The sequence below is a fragment of the Salmo trutta genome, chromosome 20, assembly GCF_901001165.1.
Source record: "Salmo trutta chromosome 20, fSalTru1.1, whole genome shotgun sequence".
Classification (NCBI taxonomy): Eukaryota; Metazoa; Chordata; class Actinopteri; order Salmoniformes; family Salmonidae; genus Salmo; species Salmo trutta.
Window position 1 is genome coordinate 36,621,225 of NC_042976.1, and position 15,126 is coordinate 36,636,350.

Sequence of the window (15,126 nt, forward strand, 5' to 3'; positions counted from 1 at the left end):
AAAACAAGATTCCCAATTGTGCAATATAGGCTTACCCATGCTAAAACTGTTTTTTTGTATGGTTTAGAACGCATCTCAACCAATCACAATACTTGTTTTGATCAACCCATTGTAGAATAAGGAGTTTATGACACAATACGAAATTGTCTGTAGGCCAAATCCTTACATGAGATGCAAGTAAGTCACTTGAGGTTTCATGTGGCGAATGTTCCAGTGATTTACACAAACAAATCTCAAGTTAAGATATGGCCCCTACATGCTGAAGTTTTGATCATATATGTAAGAAACTTGAGCATTCAATCAAACAGATGTATTTGCAAAGCCCTTTTTACATCAGACGAAGTAAATACAGCAACCCAGCCTAAAACCCCAAAGAGCAAGCAATGCAGATGTAGAAGCACGGTGGCTAGCATTTCATCCTGGAATCTAGAACGGTGGGTATATCTACTCTAATAGAAATGTGTAGACTACATGCTGGGTTTAAAAGGTGTGGAAGATGATCTTAAATGATGGTAGTGGCAGTCTACATAGACAGTTCCAGTACTTTTCCGGACTGGAATTGTACAACGTGCCAGCAAAGTACAGTGGCTTGCGAAAGTATTCACGTCCTTGGCATTTTTCCTATTTTGTTGCTTGGTATCATTTGATTTTCACAACATGCCTACCACTTTGAAGATGCAAAATATTTTTTCTTGTGAAACAAACATGAAATAAGACAAAAAAGCTGAAAACTTGACCATTCACCCTCCCAAAGTCAATACTTTGTAGAGCCACCTTTTGCAGCAGTTACAGCTACAAGTCTCTTGAGGTGTCTCTGCAAGCTTGGTACATCTCGCCACTGGGATTTTGCCCATTCTTCAGGGCAAAACTTCTCCAGCTCCTTCAAGTTGGATGGGTTCCGCTGGTGTACAGCAATCTTTAAGTCATACTACAGATTCTTAATTGGATTGAGGTCTGGGCTTTGACTCGGTCATTCCAAGACATTTAATGTTTCCCCTTAAACCACTTGAGTGTTCCTTTAGCAGTATACTTAGGGTCATTTTCCTGCTGGAAGGTGAACCTCCGTCCCAGTCTCAAATCTCTGGAAGACAAACAGGTTTCCCTCAAGAATTTCCCTGTATTTAGCGCCATCCATCATTCCTTAAATTCTGACCAGTCCCTGCCAATGTAAAACATCCCCACAGCATGATCCTGCCACCACCATGCTTCACTGTGGGGATGGTGTTCATGGGTGATGAGAGGTGTTGGGTTTGCACCAGACATAGCGTTTTCCTTGATGGCCAAAAAGCTCAATTTTAGTCTCATCTGACCAGAGTACCTTCTTCCATATGTTTGGGGTCTCCCACATGCCCTTTGGCAAACATCAAACGTGTTTTCTTATTCATTTTTTAAACAATGGCTTTTTTTCTGGCCACTCTTCGGTAAAGCCCAGCTCTGTGGAGTGTACGGCTTAAAGTGGTCCTATGGACAGATACTCCAATCTCCGCTGTGGAGCTTTGCAGCTCCTTCAGGGTTATCTTTGGTCTCATTGTTGCCTCTCTGATTAATGCCCTCCTTGCCTGGTCCGTGAGTTTTGGTGGGCGGCCCTCTCTTGGCAGGTTTGTTGTGGTGCCATATTCTTAAAATGTTATAATAATGGATTTAATGGTGCCCTGTGGGATGTTCAAAGTTTCTGATATTTTTTTATAACCCAACCCTGATCTGTACTTCTCCACAACTTTGTCCCTGACCTGTTTGGAGAGCTCCTTGGTCTTCATGGTGTCACTTGCTTGGTGGTGCCCCTTGCTTAGTGGTGTTGGGGCCTTTCAGAACAGGTGTGTGTGTATATATATATATATATATATATATATATATGAGATCATGTGACGGATCATGTGACACTTAAATAAAGTCCACCTGTGTGCAATCTAACTCATTATGTGACTTCTGAAGGTAATTTGTTGCACCAGATCTTATTTAGGGGCTTCATAGCAAAGGGGGTGCATACATATGCACATACCACTCTTCCGTAAGTTATTTTTTTCATTTCACTTCACCAATTTTGACTATTTTGTGTATGCTCATTACATGAAATCCAAATAAAAATCAATTTAAAGTTTTAATGCAACAAAATAGGAAAAAACGCCAAGCGGGATGAATACTTTTGCAAGGCACTGTAAACACAGTAAATATCTGGTCCTCTCAACTTAATCCTGGAAGGAATTATTCTTCCTCTAAGGAATTTCATCAAGCATTTAATGATTAGCTGTCATTTTTCCCACTCAAATGATTGATAGGCCATGCTTTTACCAAAATCTAACTCTACAGGCTCTATATCAACAAACCTAACGCAACGGTAAATCTAAGCGCAGGCGGTAGCGCTATAGGTTCAGGGGTGTGTCAGAAATAGTTTTGTTATATTCACAACCAGAATTATCAGCGTACCTGCTGGCGTTGGCTCGAAAGTGATGGGTTTTGATGAATAAACAAATTGTGGGTGTGTTGGGGCTTGGCCCATCACTAGCCAATCAGAAGGTGTTCCATGGCAAAATGCGGTTGCTTCAAGTTGTGTATTTACGGTCTTATATGTATTGCCTTGGAATCAACTCCTCATGTAGACCTATCTTTGCTAAATACATTAACTTGAACCCTATTTCAGTCAACATTGTTCTAGGTAATTACATGGCTACAGTAGCATTCACATTGATATAGAGGCTAGGTCTACTGTAAATTGCACTGTGGCTGAGCATTGACATGTCAAACACTGTCAGTAAGCAAGATTACATTCATTATTGATGAGGCCTAAAAAGAGAATGAACAATTCTAATCAAATTCTAAACAAAACCACTTGTTTTAAATAGTCTACGTCACACTTCCAGACAACAATTTCTCCCTGTGGGCATATAATATTAAAACAATGTAGACTACGGAGGGTTATACGTGTCATCCAAACTTTTCACAGTAGCTGGACAAAAATCCAATATAAATAGAAAGGGCAAATGTCCCTTCAACGTTATAATGCTCCCCAATAGGCTTATGTTTTACGAACATAATCGGAAACATTTTACAGATCATCTCGCATTCACACATCTCCAGAAGTTGCATTGCAAGCGCGCCACTGACGTTGTCACCATGAAACCAGGAAGGTGAATCATACTAAGGTTGGTCGTAATAAAATTAAACAAAAAACGAGCAAGTTTATTTTTTTTAACAACAACAATAAATTAATGTAAAATGTAATACAAATCGCCAGGAATACAATCGCCAGGATTTAAAAAAAGACACACATTGCTGTTGAATTAGCCTTCGTTATGGTAGGCCTAAGGGAGGGCTTGGGTTTTTCCATTTTTACAGGTTACAGATCACTTCTAAATACGAGGTTCACCGGTATTCATTCACCGAGGTACTCATCTCTCGTTTCACGGTGGGCATGGACACGTAGCCTACATCATGGATGGGGTTTTACGCACGTCCAAAACGTGACCTGCGTGGCTAAAATAATGTGGGCCTGCCTTCAATGCATAGATAAAAAGAGAATGTCAGCTCACTGTTTTACTCCTCTCAAACATTATATTTCAACAAAGCTTTGGTGATTAAGATGTATTTCCAAGCGGTCTCAGGAGCCAAACTCTTTATCGACAGTTTTGACTAGCCTACTTCGCGATAACATTGGGCAGACAACAAAAGCCTTAATTGAGAGGAGGGAAGGCTACTATATGCCTGGTTTTAAAATCAAATAAAACAAAATGGGGGGAAAAAAAATCTTTTTTATATTTCTAAATATGAAGTATACAGCCAGCAAAAGCACATTGGGCTACTCTCGTTCCATGCGCATATGGGCAGTGCGCGTCACGGCTGGATATGCTGCGTTTCTGCTGTCAAAACCCATGCCATAACCAACTGCGTTACTGCTAAAACCAACTTTTGGTTGGTCTTACATATCCCTATCAGCGCTGCCTGAAATCAGCACTTTGGATACTGTTTTTAAGGACACGCCTCAAATATTTCCATCCGCCCATCTGAGCTGATTTAAAAGAGGTAAACTGCCGAAGTTAGCGTTAGGGTTAGAAAATGTCTGTCTGACAGTTTTTACCTGACGAAATTGCAAACTAACGTGCGTTTGAGACTAGCGCCGCCTTAACGTCAGCCAAAAATAGAGCCCTACGTGTTGCCACTCCACACAGGTTCATAAAAATTTTGCATTTTCTTGTGCAAATCTTGATAAAGATCTAACACACACACGCATGCATACACAGAGAGAGAGAGGACAGTGAATGTGTCCAAACAACATAGACAGGATTCTGAAAATTCCGTTTTTGATATGGCTGGACAAAGCCGATTTACTGTTTAACTGCCCTTTTCTTCTTCTTCATAAAAATGAGGCGAGGAAGCAAAAAAAAAGAATCCCCCCAAATAAAATGGACTCCCAAGTGAGTTTTTCATAAATAGTGGGGAAGGTATACATTTGTACTTTACCACATTGTCCTACCCATCTGTGCAAGCTTTAGGCCTAATGTGGGCTTCAAGATTTATATTATCCCAAGCAGAAACCTATGCTAGGAAATCTTCCCTGTGTTATTTTGAAAAAGGATGCAGATGATGGTACAATGTTACTTGATATAATCATGTGAAATGAAACAGAATGGGCAGTAAGCCTATATCTTGTGACAGTTTCTTTATTCTGAACATATCTCTGATAAACATCAATAACAGCATTATTAACATATGTATAATAGAATACAATATCAAGTGTTTTTTTCTAATGAAAAAATTTACCAAATGTATAATCAGTTCATTACTATACATGTATAGCCTAACTATGCTTTAATTAAATATGAATACAATACAAATATTTAAAAGGCCTATCATAGACCACACTTTATAGGAGAAATAGGCTACTAAAGATGGCCAATCATTCAAGTTAGGTCTTTCAAACAGTGCTGGACTTGGGCAGGAACTCACCAGCACCTCAAATTTTCCACTGCTTGAGCTCCTGTTCCTCTTATAGAATATTAGCTCAAAAGTATCGTGGAGCTCCTGCACCTAAATATAAACAGTACCAGCACCCAAAATGAGTACTGGCACCTATTTCAGTCTAAGTCAAGCACCCCTATCAAATGAGTGCAATTCAACACCTATCTACAGGATAAAAACGTAATTCCATGTGATCCAGGCTATATAGGGCAATATAGTAGAATATGTATGCTTTTCTATTTCAAGAATGAATAACAATAAATAATTGTAATCAAATAAAAAATATTATAAATGAACGAGTTTATGACCTATTAGCCTATAGCCTGCAATAAAATAGTAATACAAATATGAATAGGCCTATCATAGACTAGGCCTTTACTTTGAAGAAAGAGGGACAATCATTCAAGTAAGGTCTGTCAAATTAATGTAGCATTGGAAAAAGTACATTTCAATCCGGCCATAAAGTAAACTATAGCATAATCTAAATAAAACAACTGATATCCAACATGTGCAATTAGAAGCATAAATCAATTCCAGAGCAGGCTTTACTAAATTCGAGGTCAGTAGGCCAATATAGTCAATTCACTGCATCCACCTTCGATTTCCTCATCCGGCTGCCAGGAAAAGCCTTGCTGAGGAATGCCCTGATCTCTGGCCAGTCGTTTGGTTCGATGATGACGTTGTTTCGGGTATTAATTGCTTCTAATAGGTAAACACGTTATGCGTTAACCGTGCATTTAACCGACTGTTTACAACGAGGGACGCTCCACCACGTTAAACCTGGACACAAATAGTAGGAATTTGTGTCCTCAGCTATGCTGGCATGCGAGAGAAAATGAACATCTGCACATACAGGTCCCGACCGTTTGTGCGTCAGTGTCCAATTGGAGGCCCGAACATTACAAGCGCGTGATCTGAGTTGGTTTGGTCTGATTCTCTCGCACCGGTTTGGGAAATCCTCAAGGGACACCAACGACACATCTTTTTATAAAAGTGAAGCGGCGCACCCTTTAAACAGTAAATCAAGTGTGTCTGGCATATGCATAATCCATCAAAAAAAGTGAATAGATTTTTTGTTGCATTATCAATGACATTAGGTTATTCATTTTAACCACGATTTGTATATGAATATTATACAATATGCTATTGAGGGTTTCCTATTCTATAGACATCATAACCATCTCTTCCCGGTTAGGCCTACAGGGCAGGGTGTAGGTTGATGATGAAACAAGCTGACATGATAACGGTTGATTGACAGTTATACCTTCTGAATTCTGCCATCCACGTCCAGGTAGATTACTCGGTACGCCGAAGAAGCTGATCCCATCTCTCTCCACCCCTCAAGCCTCTCTCGCCGCTGCCGAGGAGTCGGATTGCGGGCTATAGGCTACCACTCCGTTCCGTGCCCGAATTGGAAAACCCCGAGAGCCGTCGGTCCGTCTCTGAATGGGCAAATGAAGTTAGCGTTTCAACATCTCTCTCTCTCTCTCTCTCTGGAGCACCTAGCTATCTCTCATCTCATAAACCCCCTCCCTCAGCCTCTCTCAATGAGCCGCACGCAGACAAACACACACACTGGGAAAACTGAAGAGCCGAGATCATCGTACGCTTTTCTCTTATCGCCATAGTTACCGGGGCTCCTCAAGGACGCGTGAGTGGGGTAGTTTGCCTGCCCACACAGCCCCCAGACCGCAGTCTGTTCGCGATGTTCATTCCCTTTTACGAACAAACGAGGCTATATTCTATTGATGTGGCTATTCAAATCATATATAGTCTCTAAAAACGGTATTTTTGGTCAAAGCACACGAGAAGAAAGGAACCGACGAAAGAAAACCAAAAAGCAGACAGCAAGCGCCGCGAAAAAGAAATGTTTCACATTTAATTGAGTTTCTTGCATGGCGCCCACGCGCGTCCCTTGATGACATATTAATCAAGCCTTGTAGGCTCGAGTCAGCTCAGGGGTTTTGTGATGCTTTGCGTGGGAGAGGAGTCATGGGCAATCAAAACATACTAATACTTTCAATAACACTCGTCATTGAATGTAGGGTATAATCCGGCATAATTACGTTTCGGTTTATTATGAGAACCTACCAGTCCCAATAACTGATTGTTCATTTTTTAAAAAGACTTTCAGAGAATAATAATTCATATTTGATTTGGCCCGCAGTACTTTTCAGAAACAAAGAGAGATTGCGTGTGTGTGCCTGCCTGTGTCACTGAGTGGAGGACTAGCTTTCAGAAGTGTACATTTTGTTTGACACCTGCCACCTCCAGCTGGGAGACTTGAGACCACTCAGCCTCCTAACTGGAACACATTTAGCCTGGTGAACAAAACAATTCAACATTATGCTTAGAAACCAAGACAGATCTTTTGTTTAGAAGCTTCCAGAGAATTCAGCAACACAGCCACTCCCTTTTTATTTCTCTACCAATATGTCTTCAGAAATGGACAATTGTCACCAAGACCGTGTACTTATGAGTCAGGTAAGAATCAGACAAGTAACTGAACAATGCAACTGCCTAACCAATGAACAAACACCAAAAGGTACACAGTATTTCAAGTACTACCACTTAAGCAGTGCGATAATGATTCAGGTTCCACCAAGAAATGCTCCATCGCCACAAAGAACAATGACATGTTACTGGATGGGGTCCCTTCCATTTCAATTCAGTTAAATACGGGCAGTGAATTGGAATTAACCACAGCACCGGGCATGTGCCAGAATGAAAGTTCATAAGAATATAGATTACTTTTTCATGAAGGTACATAGGCTACCTTTCTTCACTCATTTGGCACATTAAACTCGGAGGTAGGAAGTATTAGTCACAGGGACACCTTTAAAATGTTCACAAAGGCAGAATGAATGTGAGCATTTTAAGGTTTGGGATGATGGCATTTTCTACACATACTAAAAGAACATCACAGTTTAACATTGCACTGCATAAATAACTGATTGGGAAATAGTTGATCCTCCCCGGAGATGGTATGCAGAATTTCATACTCAAACACAAAATGTTACATTCATAGAATTCAAGTCCCAAAACATAACAAACCACACCATAATTTGCTGATCATATAGGAACACAAAATATCAGTACCTTCATATACTTCCTAAACAGAGAAAATACATAGACCACCAGAAAACAGAAAAAAATATATTTTTTCCATATACATTACTGTGCATTTCCCCACAAGCTTTGGTTACATAAGGCTGAAGTGGGCCCAATATGCTCTAGAAGTAAAACAAAACAAAAAAGTGGTATGTGCTCAGAGGGACTGGATGGCTTGGTTGGTTGCTTATTATACTCCGCTACTGAATCTTCATCGACTTTCATTTCGGTTCCAATAGGTGCTGCTGCTACACATTAGTTCACGTCAGCTACAGCTGAATGGACGGTGATACAGCCAAGCTCGCAGTGACAACAGACCTTTAGAAAGAAGTGTCCGTCTATGTCTCTTTGTGAACATTGTCTAGCTCTTGGGCTCAGTTTTTCAAAAAAACTATCAGATAGGATTAAAGGCATATTCATAGAACAGATCACTTTTGAAAACTGGGCCCTGGTTTATAGGGATTGGGTTAAGGTTGACAGGCAGGGTGGGTTCAGGTCATCTCAGTTAAAAGATCCGGTCCAGGGTAGTGGTATAGGATGCAGTGTGTCTGTGCTGAGAGAGGGCCACAGTCTTTTCACTTCTCGGTCTAGAGTTAGTGCAAAGTGCTTAGTGCTCCTTCATCCTACAAAACGGAAACAGAAAAACAGACTTTGATCCTTAAACAAAAATCTGCATAAAAACAACGTGCAGTTTCCCACCAGAGATGTGTTTCCATCAAATTGATAAAAAGGCCGTGCGTGATGACCTAGTGCACATATAAATACATTTTGCGGTTAAATTCTGATGTACCCAATATTTGTTATTTTTTTAAAAGTTAAATGGGTTTCCATTGCATTTTCAACTCTGTTCCCCCCCCCCCCCCACAAAAAATGCTACGTTATATAGCGAGTGTGCCCACTGGTATTGGCACGTGCACTCTAGCCAACAGCTCACAGTTAGGCTACAGCGCAAGAATAGCCTATATGATGAGATGATTATGGACAAAAGAGTAATCATTTTTATGTCAAACAGCAGCCAAGCATCGACAATCATCTTTTTGTGTCGGTAAATTAATTATGCGAGAAATGGTGGTGGAAATGCCTTTATGCGCAAATATTGATATAATAATCATCATATGGAAGTAAACTTGGAGTCACGCGGTGTGTGGTCCTCCCACTACGACTCATGAAACCATGCAGTTTATTAGGCTTTAGACTAAATAAGTTATGGGGAACTTAACAGGGTGATGAAAGTGCAGTGATCTTGAAGGTCCTTTCCAATAAATAATCGAGGGTCTTATTCTGGTGGCATTATGATCGATGCTTGACTGCCGTTGGACAAATAAGAAATTATCGCTATTATCCATAATAATATCATCATGTAGACATGCCTAACCGTAGTCTACCCGCACTGTATCTGTGATCTGTTGGCTAAAGTGCACGTGCCAAAACCAGAGTAGTCACATTTGCTTTAGAAGGCTACATTTTGCAACAAAATGAAAATCGGTTGAAAATGCGATAGAAACACATTGACCTTTAGATTTTTATTCGGTACATGAAAACATAAGCGACAAAGTAGTGTGCACTACGTCGTCAGGCACAGATTCTTTTTACCCACAACAAGTCTGTTTGGTAGAAACACACCACTGGTGGGAAAATGCGCATATTTTCTTTATGTGGATTTTAGAATATTCGCATGAAAGTCTGTTGCCAATTGGATGGAAACCTAGCTAGTGACTGTGATTTATTTATTTGCAAAAAAAAAATAGTCTTAAAAAGGCACCTCCCTATTTCAAAATGTTTATAGAAAAACAACGTGTATCATGATGTTTAAGACTAAGAATTTTTTTATATAAAGATTTACAAAAAAAAAAAGACCGTCACCATCAGATTTTAGGCAGAGTAATTGTATAGATGTCCAGTAGATATTTTTCTATTTATATTTGAAGGAGTTGAAGCTGTTGCAGTGCTTGAGGTGGTCCAGGAGACTGTTCCAATAAAGAACAACCTTTAAGTGATGGAACATGGACCTAATCTTGTATGGAAGGATGGATGTGGAGATTGGTTGCAGTTCTTGTAGAATAATGAACCCCAGTATTGAATTTGAATAGCATTTGAAAAGAAACAAGGTGTAGATTCATTTGGAATTGGAATACAAACAGACTTGGCTGATATACATTTTGAGGATTTGAAGGCGATGAAAGAGTGGAGAAGAACTGGCACGACTGAGTTGCATTCCTCACAAAATGTTTTTGGAGAATGAAGATGTTATGGGGTTGCTTTTATAAGTACTGACCCAGCATATATTGCAATATGAGATAAATGGATAGAGTAAGGTGTAGTACAGATTCCAAATATTTTTTTTTGGGGGGGGGAAGAGAGGTTGTATTCATCTGATGACACCAATACCTTTCACAATTTATTTGGAGTTAATTTAGTGATACGTTTCTGACTGTCTTTATCAGACAAAAAGATGGTGTCATCAGCAAACATAAAAAAGACAATGAAAAATGAAATACAAGTCATTAACATAGATCATCAACATAGAACATGATCAGTGGCATCCGTTATCATAAAGCCTAGATACCACCATACTACAACAAGTAGAATATAAACAAGTCACTTACTCTACAGTGGTGCTGCCAGAACGAGGTTTAACCACGTTAGCAGAGGTCAGCTCCTTCGTCACCAGCCGCAGCAACAGCTACAGAGGAAACACATCCACACACAAAGCCACATTCTATAAGATCCACACACAAAATAAGACAAACATTAACAAGCATCAGCACCTACCAGCAGTGCAAGGAAGTCAGCTGCCATCAGCATGTAGAAGACCTGATCCCAGCCCTGTGACGACAACACTCCTGCCAGAAGGGGGCCTATTGCTGCACCTGAGAAGAACAGATCACAGGACAGTGTGTAAGTCACAGAGCTAGACCTATGCAAAATTCTAAAGCAACCCCTGGCCATTAGCCATCCCCTCATGGAGCTAATTTATCACATAGGATCTACTGGTATGGATGGAGGTGAGAGACTGACCTACTGATCCTGTGCCGTCAATGATGGCCGTGACAGTAGAAAGGGCCCTGGCGTTGCCCTTGAGGCTCTTGTGTGTTCCCTAGGTTCAAAGGTCAAAACAGAGAGGGACAGGATACGAGGTCAGAGACAGCCCCCTCCCCCACACACAGGAAATACTGAGATCGCATGGCTGATCTAAAAGGTTAGAAAGACAAAACTGTACTAGGGAGGATTATATAAGTGTAAAACAACAGTGAGAAAGACTCACTCACTACACACTTACCAGATCAGCAGCCACTGCTGTTGTAATAAGGGCATATGGCCCATTCACAAGTCCTCCACACACCAGTAGCATACCTATGAAGAAAATGGCCCATCACAACATTATCCACTTGATCATAGCTCTGTTCACTTGTGCGTTATTGACAGTCAGAATAGCACAAATGGGCTCAGGAGCAGGATTCATGAAGTCAGTCCACAATCCCTCTCACAAGAGCAACACAAACTGGACTTAGTAATATAAATTGATCCTTACCGATGGTCGGTCCCAGTCCAAACTCGCTGATCATGGAGAAGCCATAAAGCTGGAATACAGAACAAAAACGTAAAAAATAAATAAAATAAAAAATGTCCTATAAGATTAATGATGCACGCTTATGTTTAGCCCTTGAGATGGCCAACGGTCCTCTGAAGCTCAGTGATCTTCTGTAGCTCAGTTGGTAGAGCATGGTTCTTGCAACACCAGGATAGTTGATTTGATTCTCAGAAACGGAGAAAGAGAGAGAAAGAAATAGAAACAAATGGAGCCACACAGGGAAAGAGACTCACTATAGGAGCAGCCAGCAGCAGCATCACTGCACAGGTGGTGGCTCTCTTTCCCAGCTTATCAGATATGACCCCAGCCAATATTCCCCCTACACACAGAGAAAGATATGAGATTAGCACAACAATCAAGATAAAAATGTGTGGTTTGCGGGTAGTTCAATTCCAATGATGAATTAGGAAGTCCTGACGTCATTCATGCGTTTTTGCAAATCAAATCTCTAACACACACAGGAGGATACAAATATCCAGATCATAAAGTTATTTGGTTCGTAGAAAGATTCATACAAATGGATCAGAACTAAAAGGGAACATACCCACAATTCCTCCAACGTCAAATAGAGTGGAGAGATCTCCGGCCTTCTTGGCATCTAGGTGAGCTGAGAGACAGGTCTATTATCTTCACACACCCTCTGGCAAACTAAACAAGTGACACAGTATACAAAAAAAACAACCAGCAAAGCATAGGTATCTTCTCACAGTGGTTCCCAAACTGCTGGAAGAGGGGCCCGAGTGAAAACGTTTGGGAACCTCTGTCCTAACGGGTAGAGCTGGTTTGACCACAGATTATCAAGACATACAGTGCATTCGGAAAGTATTCAGACCTCTTGACTTTTTCAACATTTTGTTATGCTCCAGAGTGGCGCAGTGGTCTAAGACACTGCATCTCAGTGCAAGACGCGTCACTGCAGTACCTGGTTCGAATACAGGCTGCATCACATCCGGCTGTGATTGGGAGTCCCATAGGGCGTTGCACAACTGGCCCAGCATCGTCTGGGTTTGGCCGGTGTTGGCCGTCATTTTAAACAATAATTTTTTCTTAACTGACTTGCCTAGTTAAATAAAATAAATTAATATTCTAAAATTGATTACATTTAAAAAAAAATCAGAACCTACACACAATAACCCATAATGACAAAGCAAAAACAGAAATAGTTTATTTACAAAAGCATTCAGACCTTCTGCTATGAGAATCGAAATGGAGCTCAAGTGCATCCTGTTTCCATCGATCATCCTTGAGATGTTTCTACAACTTAATTGGAGTCCACCTGTGGTAAATTCAATTGATTGGACATGAATTGGGAAGGCACACACAGTTGACAGTGCATGTCAGAGCAAAAACCAAGCCATGAGGTCGAAGGAATTGTACAGAGAGATCCTTAATGAAAACCTGCTCCAGAGCGCTCAGGTCCTGAGACTGGGGCGAAGGTTCACCTTCCAAAAAGGACAACGACCCTAAGCACACAGCCAAGACAACGCAGGAGTGGCTTCGGGACAAGTCTTTCAATGTCCTTGAGTGGCCCAGCCATAGCCCGGACTTGAACCTGATCGAACATCTCTGGAGAGACCTGAAAATAGCTGGCAGCGATGCTCCCCATCCAACCTGACAGAGCTTGAGAGGATCTGCAGAGAAGAATGGGAGAAACTCCCCAAATACAGATGTGCCAAGCTTGTAGCTTCATACCCAAGAAGACTTGAGGCTGTAATCGCTGCCAAAAGGTGCTGAGTAAAGGGTTTGAATAGTTATGTAAATGTGATATCAGTTTTGTATTTGTAATACATTTGCAAAAATGTGTAAAAACCTGATTTGGTTTTGTCATTATGGGGAATTGTGTGTTGATTAATGAGAAAAAAAAGATTGAATCCATTTTAGAATAAGGCTGTAACGTAACAAAATGTGGAAAAAGTCAAGAGGTCTGAATACTTTCCGAATGCACTGTAAATGTCAGATTGCAGATAGATACAGTATGTCTCAGACAAAGACTAGCAGGTAGCGGGCAAAGAATGAATGACCTGACACTTACAGAGCTCTCCACAATGCCCTGGATTCATGTACTGTATACTTGACCAAACAGTCCGAGTTCCTATACGGATGTAGCAGTGGGTGTAGTGTAATGTAGTGGTTCTCAACTGGTTTTGCCTTGGGACCCAAATTGAACCAGATTATCTCAGTCGCGACCCAATATTCGTATGACAATACGTTTGGGGCAAAATGCAATCTGGAAAACCATTTTTAATGCTATATTGACAGTAAATATGGACAAGGGAACAACAATCACACCATTTCATTGTCAATTATTCCATGTTACTCATATTCTTGATGAAGAATGTTGGCAACTCACTTATTTGAGACCAAACTCAGCTAAAAAGTGCTACTTAAAGATATAAACTCATCAAAAAAAAGAAACGTCCCTTTTTCAGGACCCTGTCTTTCAAAGATGACTAGTAAAAATCAAAATAACTCCACAGATCTTCATTGTAAAGGGTTTAAACACTGTTTCCCATGCTTGTTCAATGAACCATAAACAATTAATGAACATGCACCTGTGGAACGGTCATTAAAGACACTAACAGCTTACAGACGGTAGGCAATTAAGGTCACAGTTATGAAAACTTAGGACACGAAAGAGGTCTTTCTACTGACTCTGAAAAACACCAAAAGAAAGATGCCCAGGGTCCCTGCTCATCTGCGTGGACGTGCCTTAGGCATGCTGCAAGGAGGCATGAGGACTGCAGATGTGGCCAGGGCAATAAATTGCAATGTCCGTACTGTGAAACGCCTAAGACAGCGCTACAGGAAGACAGGACGGACAGCTGATCGTCCTCGCAGTGGCAGACCACGTGTAACAACACCTGCACAGGATCGGTACAGCCGAATAACTCCCTGAGTTAAACCAGGAACGCACAATCCCTCCATCAGTGCTCAGACTGTCCGCAATAGGCTGAGCGAGGCTGGACTGAGGGCTTGTAGGTCTGTTGTAAGGCAGGTCCTCACCAGACATCATCGGTAACAACATCGCCTATGGGCACAAACCCACCGTCGCTGGACCAGACAGGACTGGCAAAACGCGTTTTTGTCTCAGAGGTGATGGTCGGGTTCGCGTTTATCGACAAAGGAATGAGCGTTACACCGAGGCCTGTACTATGGAGTGGGATCGATTTTCGAGGTGGAGGGTCCGTCATGGTCTGGGACAGTGTGCCACAGCATCATCGGACTGAGCTTGTTGTCATTGCAGGCAATCTCAAAGCTGTGCGTTACAGGGAAGACATCCTCTTCACTCATGTGGTACCCTTCCTGCAGGCTCATCCTGACATGACCCTCCAGCATGACAATACCGCCAGCCATACTGCTCATTCTGTGCGTGATTTCCTGCAAGACAGGAATGTCAGTGTTCTGCCATGGCCACCAAAGAGCCCAGATCTCAATCCCATTGAGCACGTCTGGGACCTGTTGGATCGGAG

At 41.3% G+C, this 15,126-nt stretch overlaps 2 protein-coding genes across 5 annotated transcripts in view; both read right to left on the reverse strand.

The window, feature by feature from the left end:
* LOC115155977 (high affinity cGMP-specific 3',5'-cyclic phosphodiesterase 9A) overlaps positions 1 to 6,292 on the reverse strand; it is a 47,583-nt gene extending 41,291 nt beyond the window's left edge. For all 3 annotated transcript variants that reach the window (XM_029703125.1, XM_029703123.1, XM_029703124.1), the window contains exon 1: positions 6,218 to 6,292. In XM_029703125.1, coding sequence (XP_029558985.1) covers positions 6,218 to 6,280 — 63 coding nt within the window. In that variant the 5' untranslated portion in view covers positions 6,281 to 6,292. The remainder of the gene's footprint in view (positions 1 to 6,217) is intronic.
* Positions 6,293 to 6,307: 15 nt separating this feature from the next.
* LOC115155976 (glucose-6-phosphate exchanger SLC37A1-like) overlaps positions 6,308 to 15,126 on the reverse strand; it is a 34,014-nt gene continuing 25,195 nt past the window's right edge. Inside the window, exons 13-20 of one of the 2 annotated variants that reach the window (XM_029703120.1) lie at positions 12,201 to 12,263; positions 11,890 to 11,975; positions 11,597 to 11,645; positions 11,345 to 11,418; positions 11,083 to 11,161; positions 10,837 to 10,934; positions 10,671 to 10,747; positions 6,308 to 6,395 (exon numbers count right to left, since the gene is read on the reverse strand). In XM_029703120.1, the coding sequence (XP_029558980.1) occupies positions 6,341 to 6,395; positions 10,671 to 10,747; positions 10,837 to 10,934; positions 11,083 to 11,161; positions 11,345 to 11,418; positions 11,597 to 11,645; positions 11,890 to 11,975; positions 12,201 to 12,263 (581 nt within the window). In that variant the 3' untranslated portion in view covers positions 6,308 to 6,340. Of the gene's footprint in view, positions 6,396 to 7,322; positions 8,688 to 10,670; positions 10,748 to 10,836; positions 10,935 to 11,082; positions 11,162 to 11,344; positions 11,419 to 11,596; positions 11,646 to 11,889; positions 11,976 to 12,200; positions 12,264 to 15,126 lie in introns of those variants that run through there. The other variant, XM_029703122.1, reaches the window with a different exon arrangement.